Here is a 25,803-nt window from a genome sequence, read left to right as displayed (position 1 = left end):
TGCAGCCATTGTACTTTATAGTAATAAATAAGATAATGTGTACTCTGGTGCTTTGCCCTGGCGGTAGCACCCGCCACTCGCAATATGTGCATAAATTAGTCATGTTTATATACCAACAATTCAAAGGCATTTTTAGAATCTGTCCGGTAGCCTTGTGGTTAAAACGTTCACTCGACACGCCGAAAACCCGGGTTCGATATCCGACTTTGGTACAATGTGTGAAGCCCGTTTCCGGTGTTCCCGCCGTGATATTGCTGGAATATTGCTAAAAGCACTCACACCCTCACTCAAAAGCATTTTGGGAAAACGATTTTTTACTGTTATGTGTGTACGTCCTATGTACCACTGCACCATTGTAAGACTATCAGCATTGGTTCGGATAGCAATATGTACCAGTACCACTTCACTAACTTACACGGGTAGTAGCCTTTAAATCTGTTCTTCCCTTTGTTTTCCGACAGCTGAGATTCTTGGTGGGGGTGCATGAAACCACCCGGCAACTCCTGAAAGTAACAAAGATACCAGTAGCCGATCAGTGCCTGACGCTCATGTCACCTTCAAACATATATCGAAACAGCAGAACTGATCTATTTTCAAGCCATTATAAAAAAGACCTGAAACTCGTCCTCAGCCTCCTCCGGTCGTTCCACCATTCCCCGAACCTTGACCTCTAACTCTGACACAGGTATCGCAGTACCCATCCCCACTTCCCCAACGTTGAAGTAGTGCCTGTCCTGGAGATTCACATCAGCATCTGGTTCAAGGACAGGCGGATCATGGTCCTGCTCAACCTGGATGATGTCCTGTTGCAGTGGCGGTTCTATGTCACCATCTTCCTCATCTACTCCTCTTTCTGCTGTATCTCCCACTTCCTTACCATCTGAGAACATATGACACACATAACAGTCATATAATGACACACACACTAGTCACATCTGACAATATATGCCACCCATACTTGTCAAACATTTTATTTTTTCTGGAACGTTTGAATTATACTCTTTAAAAAAAGGAACGCAAAGCCAGATTTGTGTGAGGTAGGAAAATACATTTATGCGAGGAACCGTACAAGAAATTGACATCTCAGTTATCGGTACATAGGAAAAGTCCAAGGTGAAGGTCAGCTACCATGAATAACGCGTATGTCCCCTGTTGGAATCGATAGCGGCCTGACATCTCCACCACTCGGCCCTGCAACGACTGCAACGACTGGGGTTGTGGTTGACGTCGACTTCATCCTACAGGTGCTCTATCGGGTTCAAATCCGGAGATCTGGAGGGCCAGGGGAGAACATCAACGTTGTTGTGACCCGTGCTGTATGCACCGTTGACGTTGGCTGCAATTGGGAGGACGTGTGGTCGGAGAATTTCGTTGATGTATCGTTGAGCCGTAAGATTGTCCTGGGTGATGATAGATAGCCGCCCACATCATAACGCTACCCTCACCTAACCTGTCCACTTCCTGTAAGCAGTTTCCGGCGTAACGTTCTCCTCGACGGCTGTAGACTCTTCCATTCCCTCGACGGTGGAGTAATCTTGATTCGTCGCTGAACCAGACATCTCTCCATCGCATTTAAGGCCATACCATGTGTTTACACCAATACACCAAGTCGTTGCAGTCGTTGTTGACGATGTTGTCGACTCAATGGGACGCGTCGAACAGGACATCTTGCTCAGGGACCAGGGGCCCGTTCCACAAAGCAATCTTAGTACTATGATTGTCGTAAGCCTATGTTAAAGTATGGCAGTTACGATCATCTTAGCGCTAAGATCGCTTTGTGGAACGGGGCCCTGGTCGGAGATTCTGCACATTCCGGGTATTTGGGATGCGGCTGAGGTTTCTGTGGTCGTCCTTTCAAATGGTTAAACCCTGGCTATACCCGATCGGGATATCTATGTCTGCAAGCGGCCTATGACGTTGTTTCGTTGCACTTCTGATAATCTTGGCATGCTGTTGAACTGTCGTGGTGCGATTGACGCAGATGCCAGGCAATCAAAACCAAAGCACATTAATACCGTTCATAGTGGTAATCCTGCAGTACGTGCAGCTCCATGACCTTTTTGTAAATGCACTTGGTGTGTTTCCCGACTAATGGTTGGAATCATTTTGATCCGGGAAAGTTGTCACTGACACTATAACATATTAAATATTTTAATTTTGCACCCCTTAGTCCGCTAATTTTCCTTTTATGGTCAAACCTTATTGGTATTGCGTTTCTTTTTTTGAAGAGTATATACGTTGACAATGGTTTAACATTATCAATATATTCATAAAAAAAAAATGATCGGGTCACGGGTCGCCCAGTCGTCTAAGGAACCGTATTTTGCCTTGAAGGGTTCCGTCCCATGTGGACTGCCTCCGTGCTCTAGTTGTAGAGCGCCCGCCCGGAGAGCGGAAGGTCCGGGGCTAGATCCCCGGCCGCGTCATACCAAAAGACGTTAAAAGATGGTACTTGTTACCCTGTCTGACGCTCGGCATTAAGGGGCTAAAACAAGGACTGGTCGGCTCGGAGTCAGTATACTGTGACTGAGTGGGATATTCAAGTTAAACTCCGGCATGGTATCTCAGTGTTCTAGCACTATGAATCGGCGTCAGTCCGGACTAGTACAAGCAGCCAGACACACACACGTGCATGCACGTCGCTAAATAACTGCAACAATCTTGGACGCGACGTTAAACGCCATTTCACCTCACCTCCGTCCAATGTGCACGCTAGAAACCAATGATCGTGGGTTCGAATCCCTAAATATGTTTCGAGGTTTCACAGCACCATACCCGTGCTCGATGGTTTCACCAAAGTGGTAAACTTCTGAGGATTGCATCACTTCGGACATTACTTCCACATTAAGCTGACACGCTGTGATGTAACTGAGAGATTTTTCAAAGAAAAGCTAAAACCCATGTCACTCACTCATTTCACTTCCCAGTTTCTTACCAAACACGCCATGTACGGAAAACTCAAAGATGAAAACGGGTTGATGACAGTCAAGACTAGATTTGTGCCAATGAGCCATGATCTTTGGGCAGTGTTACGTGTTACATTTTTCATTCTTATAATTTCCTTAATTCAGAAATGCTTTTTTGTAGTTTATGTCAAACGAATACATTATTATTCCATCCTCCTCAATGTCAAATGCGCTACAAATTCCTGAACCAAATCTTAAACGATCGAAACAATGCTTTGTTAATCATTTATGCAACAAATAACCGAAACGAAAGTATAAGGGTGTGTAGCATCATCCACGAATTATTTGCGTTAATAGACAATGCTTACCGCGGTTTTCCGATCTTGTAGAATTCCAATTTTCCGTTTGTCCAACAGGACGTTTTCGAAACGATGCTGCGGACTGTTTTCTCTTTCGTCGTCTGGAAATATGAAGAAAATTTACAACCATAAGAAACAGGTAACGTACTCCCGGCAACCATTAAGGGTTTTGAAAACATTGTACTTACACCAGCAATACCGTGATGATGACGAAGAACAGAAGTATCACAGCAGCGGTTGCACATCCCACAATGGTAGACACAGGTAAGGTTTCCTGACCTTGAATAACAAAACATATTATTGGGAAGTTATTGTATGATTTAGGGCCTCAGTAAAGTTTCAAACGTTGTTTGGTCTACGCATCAGTGACAAATATAATGTCCGATGCAGTTTCTTAACAGGATTTGTGCCATATGTTCCCTGTTTTTTTTAGTAAAAAAATATTTCAAGTATAAAGCGTCAAATTCCAGTCAGCTCATGGTGACTGATTCTACCCGACAACAGGCTCATACGTCTCAGCTGTGCGTGTCTTGTCAGATGATATTAACTAAAAATCCGAAACAAAAATGAAAACGGATACTCTTATCTTGATTTCCCTGATTAACGAATGAAATCGTGGCATATCTGTTTGCAGCACAAAGTATGATACATATCAATTCAACATCATCTGCTCATCATTTAAGATGTATTTGTATTTTTTGTTAAAGCATTACAGGATTGACAATGATTGTGGCGCTATTATTGTTCTGTGCAAGTGGACCCTGCTGTGGCACAAATGGAATGTTACGTTGTCCAACGGCAGATTCTAAGAGACCTGTCTGAATAATTTGACGATACTTTTCTGAGTTAATGTTATCCCCAACAAGGACTCCTATCATAGTGATACAACCACACACTGCCAGACGGGGTGAAAGCTTCGGAACCATTTCACAGATTCCCCTCCTCTGGACCTTTTTTTCCCACATTTCTGTACAGCTGGAACACTGACTCATCTATACAAATCACATTATCTAAACTTGCAAGGATTTTACCAGTACATCCGGCCAGGCGACCATATATGCATCATTTATTGGATGGATTTACCGTTATTTCCAGTAGCTAATGTGTTCTACTAACTGTCCATTCTGATGCCTCTCCTCCCAATTCCCAAACCAAGGAGTTTGGCAGACAACATTGGATGAGCGCAGGCAAGTCGATCAACACGTCGCCTGTTTTTGGCGTATAAATACATGCACTGATCTCAGCTGACACAATGCATCGATGCCCAAGCCAATCTGCTTTAGATTATGGTACACAATGGAGAGGAATGCCGGCCAGGCTATGCATCTCGCGTGTAGTTTTGTACCCGTTTGTGTACAGATGATAAGGAAATTCTGATATGTTCGAGGATAATATACTATAAACTTTGAAATATACTGATAGTTCATGGTTGAAGGAATACTGAATGGTTGTCAAATTGTGCCCAAAAAAGCTCATCTGTTTATTTTCAAAGATAAGATGTCTAAGATACCCTTCAGCAGTTGTGTATTATGAGATTTGGTTCTAATTTTTAAGTTTGAAATCAAATTGTACTTTAAAGAATAAAATAAGGATAAAATCAACTGAGAGGTACAGTCTCTTTTGCCTCTCGGTATATTTTGAAGTATGCAAGCAATGTTATTACGAAAACATACATTGTGTACAGTCATCGCCCGTACAACACACACGACATCCAGTGTCACATGACCCGCTGTAGCGGTCACATGATGAGTCGGTGCCAGCGCACTTCCTCGCCACACATGCCTTGTTACAGTTAAGACCGTAGTGGACGGCGTTGCATTCTGACATAACGTATGTGTATTCTCATAATGAAATCACAAAATAATCGCCTTAAAAAGTAAGTCAATAACTGATTTGTTTCCTGATATGATGGATGTTTCAGCTATGCAGAACCGTTAATAATGACATTTTTGGAAAAAGTGACCTGATAAAAGGGGATTCGTTTCATTGAGGTGAAGGCAAAAGGCAAATGCTGTGCACCGTGGAGACAAGGTACGATGCATGCAGGTTTACCTCTGCTACAGTCTTCTCCCGTCCATCCGACCTTACATCCGGGCTCACACTTCCCAGTCACGTGATGACATGGCGAAGTTCCCTGACAGTTTCTTTCCTGACATTTGTTCGCGCATCCGACTCCGTAAGTTCCTTGGCTACATACTGCAAACATAAAATGGAAGTAGAATTGCATATATTTATACTTTTTAGATGATTTAGATATATTAGAGCGATAATTCGAAGAGACATTATCTTAAAACAGTTCGACTTAGATATCAGAATGTTCCAGAAGGAGGACTGGGAATGTTCGAGAATGTTGGCTAAATCCATGAAATACACTGTATAACATCTTTTCATCATATGAATAACACTGAAGGCAATCATGAAAAGAGAAGTAGCAGGTTATACCTCGGGTGCACTGACTGCCTCTCCATCCTGGAAGGCATCCAGCGACACAGGACCCGGTATGACGATCAGATGGTGTGGTGCCAGCTACACATTTTCGTTCCCCACAGGTTTTGTTACAGTTTATTCCATAGTTGCCTGATTTGAGGGTCACAGCTTATCGGATAAAAAAACCCTATATAAACAGCACCGTCAGTGAAGTCGGCAGTGGAGGGCACTGAACAGGACCAGACCGGCAGAGCAGTCCAGAAGAAACGGCATAAGACACAAGCCAATGGCCAACAGCTAACGGTCGACTCATCGCTCAGAAGGCCAGCACACTGGGACAAACTCTAGTCACACTTGGTCACGCCTGAAACTGCCCATAGCCTCTCTCACAGTCTCTACTAACCGTTAGTAGTACCAGCGTATAGACAGTCCTTACTATTAAAGCTGCTGAAAGCAGAGACCGTTTTGTCTGTTGTTCTACACTAGGTCACTGAAAATGATGTGTAAATTTTGTACAATCGATTACCGTCTGTTGATTACTTATGATGTATAAAAGGGTGGTTGCTGAGCATTTTCCTCTTTGAATATATGAAATCTACATGATATTAAATTTATTTAACGTTCAACATTGTTGCCACTCAAAGTTTACATTGAATAACATGTGACCGGCCATATCGCCAATTATTCAAAACTGAAGAAAAGATCATGATGCGTTATGCAATGTCCAATTTGCTATTTAAAACATGATCATGACATTATCTATACACCTGTCAAAATGCTTTACAAGTGTAGAATAAGGGCAACACGCACGCAGACAACTAGATCACAGTACACCTGATAGTAAGACGTCCTCACCTGTATCACACCTGTCTCCCTGCTACCCTGGTCTACAGTCTCGAGGACACACACCACTGACTGGATCACACTACACCTGACAGTAAGACCTCCACACCTGTATCACACCTCTGTCCTTGCCACCCTGGTCTACTGTCTCCATGACACACACCACTGACTGGGTCACACTACACCTGACAGTAAGACCTCCTCACCTGTATCACACCTCTGTCCCTGCCACCCTGGTCTAGAGTGTCCAGGACACACACCACTAGCTGGGTCACACTACACCTGACAGTAAGACCTCCTCACCTGTATCACACCTGTCTCCCTGCCACCCTGGTCTACAGTCTCCAGGACACACAACGCTGACTGGACAACACTACACCTGACCATAAGACCTCCTCACCTGCATCACACCTATCTCCCTGCCATCCTGGTCTACAGTCTCAAGGACACATGCCGTTGACTGGACAACACTACACCTGACAGTAAGATCTCCTCACCTGTATCACACCTGTCTCCCTGCCACCCTGGTCTACAGTCTCCAGGACACACACCACTGACTGGACAACACTACACCTGACAGTAAGATCTCCTCACCTGTATCACACCTGTCTTCCTGCCACCCTGGTCTACAGCCACCAGGACACGTGCCGTTGACTGGGTCACAGGAGCTCTTCAGACAGTGGCATAATTCGTTGCAGAAATTGCCATATGTCCCATGGCTGCACACTGCGCATACAAAAAGCAGGAATCACACATGTCATATTCAAGTGAAACATCGTTAATTCAAGTGTTGTTCTTGAGCACAAGACAGGGTAACAACAAGTACCATGTTTAAAAGCCTTTTGGTATGACGCGGCTGGGGATTCAACCCCCGACCTACCGCTCTCTGGGTAGACGCTTTGTCAATAGACCACAGAGGTGGTCAGAAGACGTGCGGTGTTTGAGTATATTAATACTATTCTAATGTATTCTAACTGTATGTACGATTCAATAACAAGACAAAACTCCTGAATCACACAAAAACTACTCAGTCATGATACTGCGTTGAGCTTTAATAACGTAAAACGTCAACGCCAAAGAATAACCAAACTGATTGCAGTAGGCATAAAAGGCAGAAGAGCGGTGAAAATAATATGAACGGATCAGGTGTCTGTTTGTTGCTTGGGACGGCGAATTGTAAACAAATCAGACAATGAATTGATAGATCAGAAAGTCCAGTGACATGAAAGCGCATTTGCTTAACTCATTGTACTTAAAATAAAGTTTGGAGGCATTTTGTAAATATTTTACAGTGGCTTTTTCATACACTGGTCTTCTCTGTGCATTTGCAAAACCAGATCAGTGGCAGGGTCATGAAACTTTGTTTGCCTTCTATGACATCATATTTCTTCGAAATAAAATTACAACAAATATTTTTATTTGGAGAATGTCTTCTTGAAATATAAGTCCTCAAATTAATCAAGGTTTATTGAGGTACATAAGGCGTCGTAATTTCGACTTACATTTCAGAATGTTCCAGAAGTAGTACTGGGAATGTTCGAGAATCATTGCTTAAAGCAACCATGAAATTCACTGTATAACATCTTTTCATTATGTGAATAACATTGAAGATCATTCTTAAAGTAGCAGGTTATACCTCGGGTGCAGTCACTGCCTCTCCACCCTGGAAGGCATCCTCCGACACACGACCCGTTATGACGATCACATGATGTGTTGCCAGCTACACACTTTCGTTCCGCACAGGCTTTGTTACAGTTTATTCCATAGTTCCCTGTGTCACATTCTTGAGTAGACGTGAGATTGACATGAAAAAAGAAAGTAAAATATGTTTTATCAGCCTCAAGGTGCTGTTCAAGAGTGTTAAAATAAAAGGGTCATGCTCATGTTGATATCAACTTTTGATATTACGAGTCACTTGTGTCGACAATGTTTTTACATCTGGCTAAAATGTATGAAATATACCATTTTAAACTTGGTGCAGGTCCTTAGTATCAGTTTTATTGAAGTCCGCCCATAACGCACATTAAGGCAAACTTAGGTGGCCTATTGGGTTTTTGCAACTCTTTCATATCGACATCTCACATGTACTCTGCTAAAATAGAAACGCAAAAGAACTTAAATCCAGTGTTGCCGACATCCATACAAAATGAATACCAAAAAGGAATTGGTCATTTCTGCATGGATTGGGATTGATTTGTGTGGAAAGAATGAGGTACTGCAGAAATTTGGTGGTGAGATGAACAAATGGCAATAACCCACTCACGAGAGAGCCTGGCGCTGAAACACTCCAACATGATCTGCACGTGCAAATTCACTTGTCGGGCATTCATTTGCATTCCATCAGGTCGTACAGCAAGTGAACAGGGAAAACATGCCACAACTGACGGAATCCCAATGCAACAACTCCATCGGCCGATTGCAAACAGGAGAATTATCTTCAGCACTAGCCTGGTTTTACCACGTAGCACCAAACACCATTACAAGACTGACTGTGGAACCGTTATCAGACACGCGGCACCTTCCAATTCTAGTCGACAATCACAGAACTTCCGACAGTTACCACAAGCACTGCAGGCAGAGTTGGTGAACATGCCCAAGGCCACAATTCAGTATCTGATTGCTTCCATTGGACGATGATGCCAGTCACGTTTGGACCCTTATGGTGGCCATTCAAGATATTGAGAACAGATGACCTCCACTTTGAAAGTCTACTGTTCCATGTGTCCCGTACGGAACCTGGGCCAATAAAAATGATGTGCCAATTTTGAACAATCGATTACCGTCTGTTGATGATTTATGATGTATAAAAGGGTGTGTGCTGTTACAGAGTAACAGTTTTCGGCAATGTATGCTCCCTGGCTGTCGGAACTCTCCTGTGCATGAGTCAAATTTGTTGTTGCGTTATGGTACGCGAGACAAACCACACCGTTCGCTCTCGCAATAAGGAAAATTAGGTTTTGACCACTTGTGAAAAACCACAGTGTGAGTATTGGCAGTATTTGTATAATAGAATGTTCAAGATTGTTTGTGTACAGTTTAATTGGGCTGTCATAGGATAATATGTCATGAATTTGCTTTGACAAGCCTTGTACAGTGACTAAGTTTCGCGCGTTTTTTGAATATGCTGACACATTCAATTTATGTCGTAGATATCCTTTATAATCTATTGTCACATGAGGTTACATGTAAAAGGATATTTCTTACGTTGTTTACGTGTGTTTTTAAACTCTGTTTAAAAGCATTTTGGACTCCAAGTTGTTATTTTTGTTGCATAGCAAATTACCATAATTATCCTAAAATGAGGACACTCATATTATATGCTAGCGACCAGGTTAAGTAATCATTTGTGTTTGTATTTCTTACAGCCTTTTACCCTTTATGAGAACCTCCATCTACAGAATAAACACCTTCAAATCTGATACACTTGTACCATCATTTTTTGAATGGAAGAGGTTCGGTGTTTTCCGACTTGTAGCTCCCAAGGGTGATGCAAGTACAGGGTGGTTGCTGAGGATTTTTCAATTTGAATATATGATATCTACAGAATGATGTATTACATGTATGTAACGTTCAACACTGTTGCCCTTCAAAGTTTATATTGAACAACATGTGATCGGCCATATTGCCATTATTCAAAACATGTCATAAAGAAAATATCATGATTCGTATGCAATGGCCAATTTTGCTATTTAAAACATGATCACCATGGTGATAATTTATATACCTGTCACAATGCTTTACAAGTGCCACCCTGGTCTACAGTGTCCAGGACGCACACCACTGACTGGGTAATACTACACCTGACAGTAAGACCTCCTCACCTGTATCACACCTGTCTCCCTGCCACCCTGGTCGACAGTCTCCAGGACACACACCACTGACTGGACAATACTACACCTGACAGTAAGACCTCCTCACCTGTATCACACCTGTCTCCCTGCCACCCCGGTCTTCAGTCTCCAGGACACACACCACTGACTGGGTAACACTACACCTGACAGTAAGACCTCCTCACCTGTATCACACCTGTCTCCCTGCCACCCCGGTCTTCAGTCTCCAGGACACACACCACTGACTGGGTAACACTACACCTGACAGTAAGACCTCCTCACCTGTATCACACCTGTCTCCCTGCCACCCCGGTCTACAGTCTCCAGGACACACACCACTGATTGGGTCACACTACACCTGACAGTAAGACCTCCTCACCTGTATCACACCTGTCTCCCTGCTACCCCGGTCTACAGTCTCCAGGACACACACCAGTGACTGGACAATACTACACCTGACAGTAAGACCTCCTCACCTGTATCACACCTGTCTCCCTGCCACCCTGGTCGACAGTCTCCAGGACACACACCACTGACTGGGTCACACTACTCCTGACAGTAAGACCTCCTCACCTGTATCACACCTGTCTCCCTGCCACCCTGGTCTACAGTCTCCAGGACACACACCACTGACTGGGTCACACTACTCCTGACAGTAAGACCTCCTCACCTGTATCACACCTGTCTCCCTGCCACCCTGGTCGACAGTCTCCAGGACGCAAACCACTGATTGGACAGAACTACACCTGACAGTAAAACCTCCTCACCTGTATCACACCTGTCTCCCTGCCACCCTGGTCTACAGTCTCCAGGACACACACCACTGACTGGAGAACACTACACCTGACAGTAAGACCTCCTCACCTGTATCACACCTGTCTCCCTGCCACCCTGGTCTACAGTCTCCAGGACGCACACCACTGACTGGACAAAACTACACCTGACAGTAAGACCTCCTCACCTGTATCACACCTGTCTCCCTGCCACCCTGGTCGAAAGTCTCCAGGACACACACCACTGACTGGGTAACACTACACCTGACAGTAAGACCTCCTCACCTGTATCACACCTGTCTCCCTGCCACCCTGGTCGACAGTCTCCAGGACACAAACCACTGACTGGACAGAACTACACCTGACAGTAAAACCTCCTCACCTGTATCACACCTGTCTCCCTGCCACCCTGGTCTACAGTCTCCAGGACACACACCACTGACTGGAGAACACTACACCTGACAGTAAGACCTCCTGACCTGTATCACACCTGTCTCCCTGCCACCCTGGTCTACAGTCTCCAGGACGCACACCACTGACTGGACAAAACTACACCCGACAGTAAGACCTCCTCACCTGTATCACACCTCTCTCCCTGCCACCCTGGTCTACAGTCTCCAGGACACACACCACTGACTGGAGAACACTACACCTGACAGTAAGACCTCTTCACCTGTATCACACCTGTCTCCCTGCCACCCTGGTCTACAGTCTCCAGGACGCACACCACTGACTGGACAAAACTACACCTGACAGTAAGACCTCCTCACCTGTATCACACCTGTCTCCCTGCCACCCTGGTCGACAGTCTCCAGGACACACACCACTGACTGGGTAACACTACACCTGACAGTAAGACCTCCTCACCTGTATCACACCTGTCTCCTTGCCACCCTGGTCTACAGTCTCAAGGACACACACCACTGACTGGGTCACACTACACCTGACAGTAAGACCTCCTCACCTGTATCATACCTGTCTCCCTGCCACCCTGGTCTAGAGTCTCCAGGACACACACCACTGACTGGGTAACACTACACCTGACAGTAAGACCTCCTCACCTGTATCACACCTGTCTCCCTGCCACCCTGGTCGACAGTCTCCAGGACACACACCACTGACTGGAGAACACTACACCTGACAGTAAGACCTCCTCACCTGTATCACACCTGTCTCCCTGCCACCCTGGTCTACAGTCTCCAGGACGCACACCAGTGACTGGACAATACTACACCTGACAGTAAGACCTCCTCACCTGTATCACACCTGTCTCCCTGCTACCCCGGTCTACAGTCTCCAGGACACACACCACTGACTGGGTAACACTGCACCTGACAGTAAGACCTCCTCACCTGTATCACACCTGTCTCCCTGCCACCCTGGTCTACAGTCTCCTGGACACACACCTCTGACTGGGTCACACTACACCTGACAGTAAGACCTCCACACCAGTATCACAACTCTGTCCCTGCTACCCTGGTCTACAGTCTCCAGGGCACACACCACTGACTGGACAATACTACACCTGACAGTAAGACCTCCTCACCTGTATCACACCTGTCTCCCTGCCACCCTGGTCGACAGTCTCCAGGACACACACCACTGACTGGAGAACACTACACCTGACAGTAAGACCTCCTCACCTGTATCACACCTGTCTCCCTGCCACCCTGGTCGACAGTCTCCAGGACACACACCACTGACTGGGTAACACTACACCTGACAGTAAGACCTCCTCACCTGTATCACATCTGTCTCCCTGCCACCCCGGTCTACAGTCTCCGGGACACACACCACTGACTGGGTAACACTACACCTGACAGTAAGACCTCCTCACCTGTATCACACCTGTCTCCCTGCCACACTGGTCTACAGTCTCCAGGACACACACCTCTGACTGGGTCACACTACACCTGACAGTAAGACCTCCTCACCTGTATCATACCTGTCTCCCTGCCACCCCGGTCTAGAGTGTCCAGGACACACACCACTGACTGGGTAACACTACACCTGACAGTAAGACCTCCTCACCTGTATCACACCTGTCCCCTGCCACCCTGGTCGACAGTCTCCTGGACACACACCACTGACTGGAGAACACTACACCTGACAGTAAGACCTCCTCACCTGTATCACACCTGTCTCCCTGCCACCCCGGTCTACAGTCTCCAGGACGCACACCACTGACTGGACAATACTACACCTGACAGTAAGACCTCCTCACCTGTATCACACCTGTCTCCCTGCCACCCTGGTCTACAGTCTCCAGGACACACACCTCTGACTGGGTCACACTACACCTGACAGTAAGACCTCCACACCTGTATCACAACTCTGTCCCTGCTACCCTGGTCTACAGTCTCCAGGACACACACCACTGACTGGGTCACACTACACCTGACAGTAAGACCTCCTCACCTGTATAACACCTGTCTCCCTGCCACCCTGGTCCACAGTCTCCAGGACACACACCACTGACTGGGTCACACTACACCTGACAGTAAGACCTCCTCACCTGTATCACACCTGTCCCCCTGCCACCCTGGTCGACAGTCTCCAGGACGCACACCACTGACTGGACAAAACTACACCCGACAGTAAGACCTCCTCACCTGTATCACACCTGTCTCCCTGCAACCCTGGTCTACAGTCTCCTGGACACACACCTCTGACTGGGTCACACCACACCTGACAGTAAGACCTCCACACCTGTATCACAACTCTGTCCCTGCTACCCTGGTCGACAGTCTCCAGGACACACACAACTGACTGGGTAACACTACACCTGACAGTAAGACCTCCTCACCTGTATCACATCTGTCTCCCTGCCACCCCGGTCTACAGTCTCCGGGACACACACCACTGACTGGGTAACACTACACCTGACAGTAAGACCTCCTCACCTGTATCATACCTGTCTCCCTGCCACCCCGGTCTAGAGTGTCCAGGACACACACCACTCACTGGGTAACACTACACCTGACAGTAAGACCTCCTCACCTGTATCACATCTGTCCCCTGCCACCCTGGTCGACAGTCTCCTGGACACACACCACTGACTGGGTCACACTACACCTGACAGTAAGACCTCCTCGCCTGTATCACACCTGTCTCCCTGCCACCCTGGTCTACAGTCTCCAGGACGCACACCAGTGACTGGACAATACTACACCTGACAGTAAGACCTCCTCACCTGTATCACACCTGTCTCCCTGCCACCCCGGTCTACAGTTTCCAGGACACACACCACTGACTGGAGAACACTACACCTGACAGTAAGACCTCCTCACTTGTATCACACCTGTCTCCCTGCCACCCCGGTCTACAGTCTCCAGGACACACACCACTGACTGGGTCACACTACACCTGACAGTAAGACCTCCTCACCTGTATCAAACCTGTCCCCCTGCCACCCTGGTCTACAGTCTCCAGGACGCACACCACTGACTGGACAAAACTACACCCGACAGTAAGACCTCCTCACCTGTATCACACCTGTCCCCCTGCCACCCTGGTCTACAGTCTCCAGGACGCACACCACTGACTGGGTCACACTACACCTGACAGTAAGACCTCCTCACCTGTATCACACCTGTCCCCCTGCCACCCTGGTCGACAGTCTCCAGGACGCACACCACTGACTGGACAAAACTACACCCGACAGTAAGACCTCCTCACCTGTATCACATCTGTCTCACTGCCACCCCGGTCTACAGTCTCCGGGACACACACCACTGACTGGGTAACACTACACCTGACAGTAAGACCTCCTCATCTGTATCACACCAGTCTCCCTGCCACACTGGTCTACAGTCTCCAGGACACACACCTCTGACTGGGTCACACTACACCTGACAGTAAGACCTCCACACCTGTATCACACCTGTCTCCCTGCCACCCTGGTCGACAGTCTCCAGGACACACACCACTGACTGGAGAACACTACACCTGACAGTAAGACCTCCTCACCTGTATCACACCTGTCTCCCTGCCACCCTGGTCGACAGTCTCCAGGACACACACCACTGACTGGAGAACACTACACCTGACAGTAAGACCTCCTCACCTGTATCACACCTGTCTCCCTGCCACCCTGGTCTACAGTCTCCAGGACACACACCACTGACTGGGTAACACTACACCTGACAGTAAGACCTCCTCACCTGTATCACACCTGTCTCCCTGCCACCCTGGTCTACAGTCTCCAGGACACACACCTCTGACTGGGTCACACTACACCTGACAGTAAGACCTCCTCACCTGTATCACACCTGTCTCCCTGCCACCCTGGTCGACAGTCTCCAGGACACACACAACTGACTGGAGAACACTACACCTGACAGTAAGACCTCCTCACCTGTATCACACCTGTCTCCCTGCCACCCTGGTCGACAGTCTCCAGGACACACACAACTGACTGGAGAACACTACACCTGACAGTAAGACCTCCTCACCTGTATCACACCTGTCTCCCTGCCACCCTGGTCGACAGTCTCCAGGACGCACACCACTGACTGGACAATACTACACTTGACAGTAAGACCTTCTGACCTGTATCACACCTGTCTCCCTGCCACCCCGGTCTACAGTTTCCAGGACACACACCACTGACTGGAGAACACTACACCTGACAGTAAGACCTCCTCACCTGTATCACACCTGTCTCCCTGCCACCCCTGGTCTACAGTCTCCAGGACACACACCACTGACTGGGTCACACTACACCTGACAGTAAGACCTCCTCACCTGTATCACACCTGTCCCCCTGCCACCCTGGTCGACAGTCTCCAGGACGCACACCACTGACTGGACAAAACTACACCCGACAGTAAGACCTCCTCACCTGTATCACACCTGTCCCCCTGCCACCCTGGTCAACAGTCTCCAGGACGCACACCACTGACTGGGTAACACTACACCTGACAGTAAGACCTCCTCACCTGTATCACACCTGTCTCCCTGCCACCCCGGTCTACAGTCTCCAGGACACACACCACTGACTGGGTCACACTACACTTGACAGTAAGACCTCCTCACCTGTATCACACCTGTCCCCCTGCCACCCTGGTCGACAGTCTCCAGGACGCACACCACTGACTGGACAAAACTACACCCGACAGTAAGACCTCCTCACCTGTATCACATTTGTCTCCCTGCCACCCTGGTCTACAGTCTCCAGGACACACACCACTGACTGGACAGAACTACACCTGACAATAAGACCTCCTCACCTGTATCACACCTGTCTCCCTGCCACCCTGGTCGACAGTCTCCAGGACGCACACCACTGACTGGACAACACTACACCTGACAGTAAGACCGCCTCACCTGTATCACACCTGTCTCCCTGCCACCCTGGTCTACAGTCTCCATGACACACACCTCTGACTGGACAAAACTACACCTGACAGTAAGACCCCCTCATCTGTATCACATCTGTCTCCCTGCCACCCTGGTCGACAGTCTCCAGGACACACACCACTGACTGGGTAACACTACACCTGACAGTAAGACCTCCTCACCTGTATCACACCTTTCTCCCTGCCACCCTGGGCTACAGTCTCAAGGACACACACCACTGACTGGGTCACACTACACATGACAGTAAGACCTCCTCACCTGTATCACACCTGTCTCCCTGCCACCCTGGTCTACAGTCTCCAGGACACACACCACTTAGTGGACAACACTACACCTGACAGTAAGACCTCCTCACCTGTATCACACCTTTCTCCCTGCCACCCGGGTCTACAGTCTCCTGGACACATACCACTGTCTGGGTCACAGGAGCTGTTTAGACAGTGGCAGAATTTGCCGCAGAATTTGCCATATGTCCCATGGCTGCAGACTGCACATACAAAAAGCAGGAATGACATACACGCTTGAAAAATAGAAACGAACAGGTAGTATGTAGATCACTGAACCTGACTATACAAAAAATCCGTTATATAAATAAGATATATGTTATTGGAAAATGTTGGTGTCCTGATATTCTACAAACGGTGCGTTAAAACGCAGCCAGGACTGAGATACCCTGCCGCAGTTTAACATGAATTACCCACTCAGACACAGTATACTGACTCCGAGCCAACCAGTTCTTGTTTTATCCCCTTAATGCCGAGCGCAAGACAGGGTAACAACATGTACCATCTTAAAACGTTTTTTTATGTATGTCGCGGCCGGGGATTCAACCCGCGACCTACCGCCCTCCGAGCAGACGCTCAATCACTAGACCACAGAGGTGGTCACAAGACGTGCGGTTTACGATTCAATAACAAGACAACACTCCTGAATCACACCAAACTACTTTAGTCATGATACTGCGTTGAACATTAATAACTGTTACGGCCAAAATGATAAATATATTATTTGGTATTTATGTGTTCTCGTAAGATTGTCGGAGAATTGCTATGGTTATCCCTAGTGCAGTAATGTATTGTCAAGTTTTTTAGCGGGTTGCAATTTTCCTGGTTACAGAGGGGAATAACTGCCTGGGTGTGGTATGTTTTATTTTGAAAGTATGTCGCCTGCCTGCCTGCAATCATGGCCATGTGGGTTATTCTTTTGGAAGAACAGAGGGTCTACAAACAGTATGAATTACTTTTTAGTAGTCTTTGCTTGGAAGCATTTTGTGTTAATATTATTAACTTATCAGCAGCACTTTCTATAGTATTCAGTCACGTTATTTAGTCTGTATTTTCACATGGCTTTCGAAGCTGTTTGCTGCATTCAAAACTCGCTCGCTTTGCACGAGGTGTTTAAAATAGATTTTGCAACAAGTTGTTTTGCGAGGGCTTTTCAAACTTATTATTTAACAGTAAATGCTTATTTATATAAATATTGGTTATACGACCTGACTGACATGTTTCGGTTCGCCAGAATCTCAAAGATGTAGACTTTGTAAAAATATAGCTTTATTGGTGAAGTTTGATACATAATGTTGTAATAGTATCACAATGTAAAATAGCATTATGTCATGCTATATTTTTCCCTATTTTCTTATTTATTGCAGTCATCTGTCACAAGTGAGACTTTAACATGTTCAACAACTGTAAACGCTATGAAATATGAACTGAACTTTGATATAAACTTACACTACAGTCTTCAGTCTTGCTTGTTTTCTGAATTGGCTATATAGATCTATCTACTATAGAGAAGAACGATAACTGGAACGTCAACGCCAAAGAATAACCAAACTGATTGCAGTAGGCATAAAAGGCAGAATAGCGGATCAGGTGCTTGTTTGTTGCTTGGGACGGCGAATTGTAAACAAATCAGACCATAAAGTGATCGATCGGAAAGCCCAGTGACATGAAAGTGCATTTGCTTAACTCGTTGAAATTAAACTAAATTTTGGAGGCATTTTATAAATACTTTACAGTTGCTATTACACTGGTCTCCTCTGTGTATTTGCAAAACCAAATCAGTAGTAGGGTCATGACCCTTTGTTTGCCTTCTATGACATCATATTTCTTCGATCTAAAATTGGAACAAATATTTTTATTTGGACAATTTCTTCTTGAAATATAAGTCCTCAAATTAATCAAGGTTTAAGGGGTACAAAAGGCGTCATAATCTAAATGGAAATATACAATGATATTCAATATAAACTTAAGCTGTATTGGTTCTTTGGATTATTCCATTTAATACTTTATTCATAGGTTTGTTTGACCTGGACAACTTCCAAATAATATCCTGTCTTTTCCACAGAATAAGTCATGATGGGAAATTAACAAACCATTTGCCTAAAGCCTAACTTTTGCACGAATTTAATGAAACACCATATAAATATATTATTTGTAGATATATTATCAAATAAGATGGCGGGTTACAAGTTTGTAGGTTATGTAACATATAATAGTACCTTGGCCGTCGAAATTAAGTTGGTCAGAGAGGCTCAACATTAGATAATGTGTGATGTTATTATATAATCAATGTTTATTTGTCCAGACCGGAGATTCCCTGTATTCAACATACCGTATATTTCCACTTCACAGATGTTGAGCGTGTCATCCCCTTCATCAGGGTTCCTGATGGTGAGGTATCTGCCGCTGCCGTTACACACCAGGTGGATCACGGAGTCAGTGACAGTGGCAGGGAAGGTGTAGCAGAGTTTCCCGTCAGTGGAGTTGTCATTATTCAGGTGTATGGTGCAGTTAGCGATCCTGTATAAAACTGAAATTTAAATCGTCCTGATACACTGATATTTCATTTACAGGATAGAACATAATGATAACAAATGTGGAGAATATGCCTTAATCTGTTCTGCATTTTGTGGGAGACGGATTTTCAAATTACTGCTAACGTATTACTGCCTCCTTGAGAAGACACAAAGATAGCATATATATCAAACAAAAATACATAACCATTTATAGCAAACATACCTTACATAAAATTCTTAACATTTACCTAAATCAATATATACCGGAGCAAAATGATAAGTTCAGTCTTGATAATTGACCATGTTCAAGTACAGAGGAACAATACCGAATCGAATTATAGATTTGACGACACTCGTTACGTGTGAATGGGACGTTGTGCACAAGCACAGCACAGGTGATCAGAGCATGTCACGCAGGCATTGTCTCAAAATTTCCTATGACACACTATGACGCGTTAATCAAGAAAGATTCACAATTACTGGATCGATTTTGCTTACGTTTAACCTCTGATTGACGATACTGTTGCTTAATCTCAATTACATGTCTTTCAGAATTTTGCCATACACGATGGTCAAATGAAGCTTGTACCAACATTTTAGCTTCTGACATTTTAAATGAGGTATTTTTTCCGGCAACACTTTTTTTACAATTCGGCCAGATCAGCTCTATTGTACACTATTACACTGTTTCACAATTTTCCACTGAAGTACAGGGTGCCCGAGATCAGCTGCAATCTTGTCTGTCTGATAAACAGGTGGCGTTTTGTAATATGCGACCTTCTCATACAAAACTGGTTTTGTATCCTTCGATGGAATCACGCTACTTCGCTCATAAAGCCAGTTTTGCATTACAGTTTTTCTTGAACTCATTTTGGGAGCCACACCTTAAGGAATCTTCATATTATGGTAACTAGCATTGTCCAGAACAATCAGACCTGGGTTATTTAGTTGTTGCAGTAGTTGATGCTCAAACCAATGCATGAAAGTTGTTCCATTCATTTCACGATTATAGTCATCATCATTAAACTATGCCTCAAAAACTAAATCTAAAACTATTTCTTTCACTGTTGGCGGAACCGTCCTTGCATATAGTTTGAGTATAGATCTGCGAATTGCAGACTTACGTTTCTTCCTCTGAACTGTCCTTAGAACTGATGAGATAGGCCCAGAATCTACAGCACTGGGTACTGTTACATAAAGCAATCGTAAGTTGATCGTTACTCCATACCTTAGGAGTACGGTCTTGACTGCCGATATCTCATATAGCAGTATCATATAGCACACTTGGATGTTTATGGATGTTCCTTTTTTGTTTTGTGCATTTCATTTTCTTTGAGCTGCAGTGTATTCGAAACCTTAAAAATATAATTAGCTTTTTTTTATTTATACAGTCAATTTAAGGGGCATTTTCCTCGGCAATGGTTGACATCAGATAGCGCTGTGAGGACGGCTTCAAAGTGGTGGCTTCAGGAATGATGCGAATCGGTCGTATTCCAGATGTTACATCTAAAAACAAAGTCTGGCAATGCCATCACCCCAAGGCAAGGGAGTTAACTGACTGTAAAAGTCCAGTTTCCACCCTTGCCGAACTAGACTGGAATTTAGAGGCTCGATCGTAGCGCGACCTATGGCTAATATGAGTTATGGCCCTTATATGTCACTCCCACTGACCAATTCCACCTCTCATGTTGCTTGCATTTGCTTCAAACAAAACAGCGGCCCCCAGTCAATACGATCAAATCATTAGTGCATCAAATCACTTGAGCACCTCGATTAAAATAATGAAAAGATCTGGCCTGGAAAATATCTGTCAACGCCAAGTTGACGGTGCACATGTTTTGCAAATCCTGCAATCGACCGAAATCTGCACGGCAGTCGTCGTGATGTTTAAAAACCGGATGTCATCTTCGTTCGTGACTTGGATTGTCCTATGCAGACTGAGCTTCACCACATGTATTACATTTAAGAGAACTTTTATTGCACTCATACACAAACATGAAGAGTGCTCCTCCACTTATAAGAGACATGCCCAACGGACTGACATTTGAAACAGCACAGAGCAGGAGGAATATACATCCGGATTGTAAATCTTTGGAAAATAATAAAAACATGATCTGGTAAAGACTGACCAGCAAATGCGCGCAGAACAGATTAGTCCATGAGTCAGACGCACATGGACTAATCTGTTGCTTTACCATAAAAAGGACAAAACCCTTTCCATATCCATAAGTCGATATGTCTTTGAGTCACTCTCACATAGTGATGATACAAGGTGTTTGCGAAAAGGCAAGCGCATCCTGCCCCACCAATGGCACTCACTACAAACACATACAATGGAAAGTCAATTATTCACCTTATAAAATGGGAACACACGGCAAAAGCCAAAACAGAGATTTGGATCGAACATCAGTTTTGTTTCTGATGCATCGAATTTGGAAATGTCCTCCACGTGTCTACCGTAAAACCTTTGAAAATCTTTACTGAGACCTTGAATGTTGTCACCTTGATAAAACAACTTCTGAGCAAGAGTTGTATGACCCTTGGAAATATTGGTAGAAAGAGTATGCCCGATGGTATCTCAGAAGATGTAAAATGTAAACTCCATAGCCAGGAGCTGCTGCAATATTGCTCGACATGAAGGGAAGTTGACTGTTGGAAAGTTGAAGTCATCCCTCTTGTTAAACAGTTTTGTGGAGAGTGTTTTGTCACTCAGAATGTTTATGCATAGATCTGAATACGAAACGGATGAGGCGGTCTCACTGGTCTCCTTCATTTCTAGTTCAGCAGGTACATCAGTGGAAGGGAATTTCGCCATCTGATGGTTAATGAATGATGTCAGATCACAGATATACAGTGATTATGTCAGCACTTACAAGCAATTCAGTAAGGGTCTTCCTCAGCGACGCAGGATTTAATTACCAATATACTCGTCCTTTTTAATGAATGAATTTTCATGGATACCTGCTTATGTTGGACTGCGTGGAAATGAGAAAGCTGATAAATTGTTAAAAGCTGATGTGAAAAGAATGACTTAATATTGTTTTCTCCTGCAGACTTAGGCACCGTCAGTAATATTCATGCGAAACAAAATGGCAATCGAGATGGGCATCATCCTTAAAAGGATGCCATATCTTTGGCGTCTAGCCTTTCATTCATAAATTACATATATCTCTAAATAATAGGAGTGAAGACTTTCTCTTAATCAGACTTTGTCTTAAGCAATTGGTCTTGGTGTGTATGTCAATAATCTTATAAACAACATTTCTGCAAATTGTTCACTTCATAACCTACTTGACAATATGGTTAATTATTTACTCCAAATTATAGATTTATATGTAGATCAACATAAGGTAATTATGGAGGCTCTTAAAGTTCTCAATATTGACCCCATATTTACGGAACTGTTATGTTGTAGGAATATAGTTCGCCATGAAGTACAGAATGTAATTCTCGTAGCCTGAACACCAAAAAAACTTTCAAAGATTAATCAATCCCATAAAGTCCAAAAGCATTAGGTATAACCTGGATAAAAAGAGTAGAAAGCTGAATTTTTCTGGAGACCACAGAAAGTCATACTGATGCCCCTAGAACAAGGTTTCCAAGATGGCCACCATTATTTTTTAAAAGGATGTGAAATTTTGCAGTTTTACATTCATGATAGCATGTAATATATCAAATCAAAGCTCTTTTTTTAAGTTTCCCAACAAAACTTTATTTTTAATTTTCTATAAGCATTTGAAGAATGATTTAACAATTTTTTTTTGGGAATACCCAGTAATAATAAGGTTGGGTAATGTTAAAAAGGATCTATGAAAGAAACAAAGGTATTTCAGAATTTGCAATACTGTATTCAAACTGGTAAACAGTAGAACTGATCCCTTGTTTCAATACATCTTGTAGAGCCGGAGGAATATTATGTCCCCTGGAATTATGTCCAGAGTCAGTATATTGTTCATGAGCTGCTGCAAAGTAGGTAACAGCATGTGTACAGTGTGAAACACTATTATGAAATAATTAGTAGAATCAGCACGTCATTGAAGTGAAACACAAGTTTAACCATTAACATCATTTTGTATCTCTATGACAGGGGCATTTTTACAATTGTAATCACTACATCCTGTGCATAGGAAAGTGCACTCCAGTCGCTTTGTCGCTACATCACTTAAGCATCTCTTCCTTGCACGCACACAATGTCATCTTCAGGACTTTCAGAGGAGCAACAGATCAGTCAGTTCCATTGGGAACAAGCTGGGAACAAGCAGTCCCTCTCTGTGGTGCCACGCCCACTCTGTGGGTGATAGTTCATTTCTGTGCCATTGTTGTACAGCATGGTATGTTCTATGACTATTGAATTTGGCAGCTACTGATGTTGAGAGAGAGATTCCAGCCTGAATCCAGATGAATATAAGGATGCTCGATGAATGGATTTGAAGTACATCTTGTAGAGATATGTGTCCATTGTATCTATTGCAGTTGATGGTGTCAACCAGTCCGCATATGCAGTGCTTTGCTCTTCTTACACACCTGTGGGTGGGAACCCATTTGAGATAACTGGTATCAAACATGGTGATGACCTGAGGTCAGATTATGACGGCCTACTTTAAAAAATTTCCTGGTTGCAAGTCATTGATAAGTTGCTTGTGCTTCAGTCGAATGATCACCTACATCTGTGTTGAACGTTATGGTTTTTCAGAGTGTAAACTCCCTGATGCGACACCGACATATATGTCCTCCTCTTCAAGCCTCACTTCGAAGTCAAACAAAATTCAAAATACGCACACTAGATCTAATATACTTGAAAGCAAAATTACTGAAAGTTACCTCTGAAAATTAGGTACATTGCAAATCTCGCCTTTTTTGACACATTACTAAATCACCATTCACGGTGTGTTTAGAATTCTAAATATAAGATATTTACTTTAAGAATTGAATTTCTAAAGTAGCATATCAGTGATCAAGGGTATCTCTTTTGAATCAAATCACTAATAATAATTCTGAAACGTCGCCGATAGGTCGTTTAGAATGTTTTGAAAAATACACAGAGACGAACGCTGAAGTGTACATTCCGCCATATACAAAATCACGTTTCATATATGCGAATTGACCCGAGGAAGCAGCTGTCATGACCCTTTGGATAGACCGAAGGAAAGAGTCTGGGGTGTGCTAGGGGCATGACTTACCGAAGGTCTCAAAAACCAATTCAGCTTTCTATTATTTTTCTTCCAGGTAGTTTTTTTGTCTAATTCTTTTGGCCTAATAGCTGAACATAGACTTACGACAGTCGTAGCACAAATATGTACAACAGCACCCCTGGTCCGTATGTTGACAATATTATACACAGTAGCCTAATCAATTTCTAAGACTTTGCTGTTCTCTCAGATACTAGATCAAAACCGATAAGCGGTTTCAGCGCCTCTATTCCAAATCCGATTTATTTTGACAAGATTTTCCGTTCTGAATGGAACACGTCTGCCCATACCCATCTTGTCAATTTCACAACGTTGTATACGTCATCAAGTCTGAAATACGCTGCTAATATGATACACATATACACGCGTTTTACAGAGCATGATGATAAAGAATGTATGTAAAGTTAATTATTCTTTATCAAAGTGATGTAACAATAATGATATTTGCCGCTTTTGTTATGTTTACACACTAGACGTGATGTGATATTAGATTTAACGTCGCGTCCAAGATTAGTGCACTTATATAGCGACATGCATGCACATTTGTGTGTGCGTGTGTGGCTGCTTGTACTAGTCCGGACAAATGCCGATTTTATAGTGCTAACCCATTGAGATACAATGTCGCAGCTTGACGTGAATACCCCACTCAAATACGGTATACTGACCCCGAGCCGACCGGTCCTAGTGTTAGACACTTAATGCCCAGCGCCAGAAAGGGTAACAACAAATACCTTTTTCATGCCTTTAGGTATGATGCGGCCGGGAATCTCCGGGTGGACGCTCTACCACTAGACGTTTACAGACCATACCCTATAGTCGGTCTCAGTTACCGATGTAAAGGTCACTGACTTCGACAAATCATCACCAAAGCAGGTATTTACCTAGGTGTACCGGAAAGCACTGCTAAATTTTACAACTGATAGCTTTTTTTAGAGAAAGGTAGTTGAAGTGTCCTGACCGTTTAATTTCTGAACGGGGCAATATCGCATTTGCATTGGGGAAAACGACTTTATTACGTTTCCGGTAATACTTTAGAATTAATTTACGAAGTGATTGTATACATTTATCGTTCAGTTCATTAAGTTCATACTCTAAAAAGCTCACAGAATTGCAGCCTATCCTCATAAATGTACTGTCATAGTATAACAGAAAAACATGAATAATCAGAATGCGCCATATCCACAACTGACAGTGGCCAGGTAAGTGTAAAACGTCAACACCAGTCTCCATTGTCCGCCGAAACAGATTCGCGGTGCAAATTATTTGGAAATCCGCGATGACACCAGGTGTCCGCGATAAGGGGAACTCGGGAGAA

The 25,803-nt window shown here is 44.4% G+C and overlaps 1 protein-coding gene across 1 annotated transcript in view; it reads right to left on the bottom strand.

The window, feature by feature from the left end:
• The window catches only part of LOC124150365 (receptor-type tyrosine-protein phosphatase epsilon-like), a 41,418-nt gene that overhangs the window by 10,737 nt on the left and 4,878 nt on the right, over positions 1-25,803 (bottom strand). The window contains exons 3-11 of the mRNA XM_048382165.1: positions 19,116-19,313; positions 16,855-16,986; positions 8,172-8,318; positions 7,130-7,261; positions 5,318-5,461; positions 3,454-3,544; positions 3,275-3,366; positions 615-880; positions 416-503 (exon numbers count right to left, since the gene is read on the bottom strand). Of these exons, the coding sequence (XP_048238122.1) occupies positions 416-503; positions 615-880; positions 3,275-3,366; positions 3,454-3,544; positions 5,318-5,461; positions 7,130-7,261; positions 8,172-8,318; positions 16,855-16,986; positions 19,116-19,313 (1,290 nt within the window). The remainder of the gene's footprint in view (positions 1-415; positions 504-614; positions 881-3,274; positions 3,367-3,453; positions 3,545-5,317; positions 5,462-7,129; positions 7,262-8,171; positions 8,319-16,854; positions 16,987-19,115; positions 19,314-25,803) is intronic.

The sequence above is a fragment of the Haliotis rufescens genome, unplaced genomic scaffold (genome assembly GCF_023055435.1).
Source record: "Haliotis rufescens isolate VD_foot unplaced genomic scaffold, xgHalRufe1.0.p SCAF_4, whole genome shotgun sequence".
Classification (NCBI taxonomy): domain Eukaryota; kingdom Metazoa; phylum Mollusca; class Gastropoda; order Lepetellida; family Haliotidae; genus Haliotis; species Haliotis rufescens.
The sequence above is the reverse complement of the archived record's forward strand: the minus strand, read 5'-3'. Positions and strand labels throughout refer to the sequence as shown.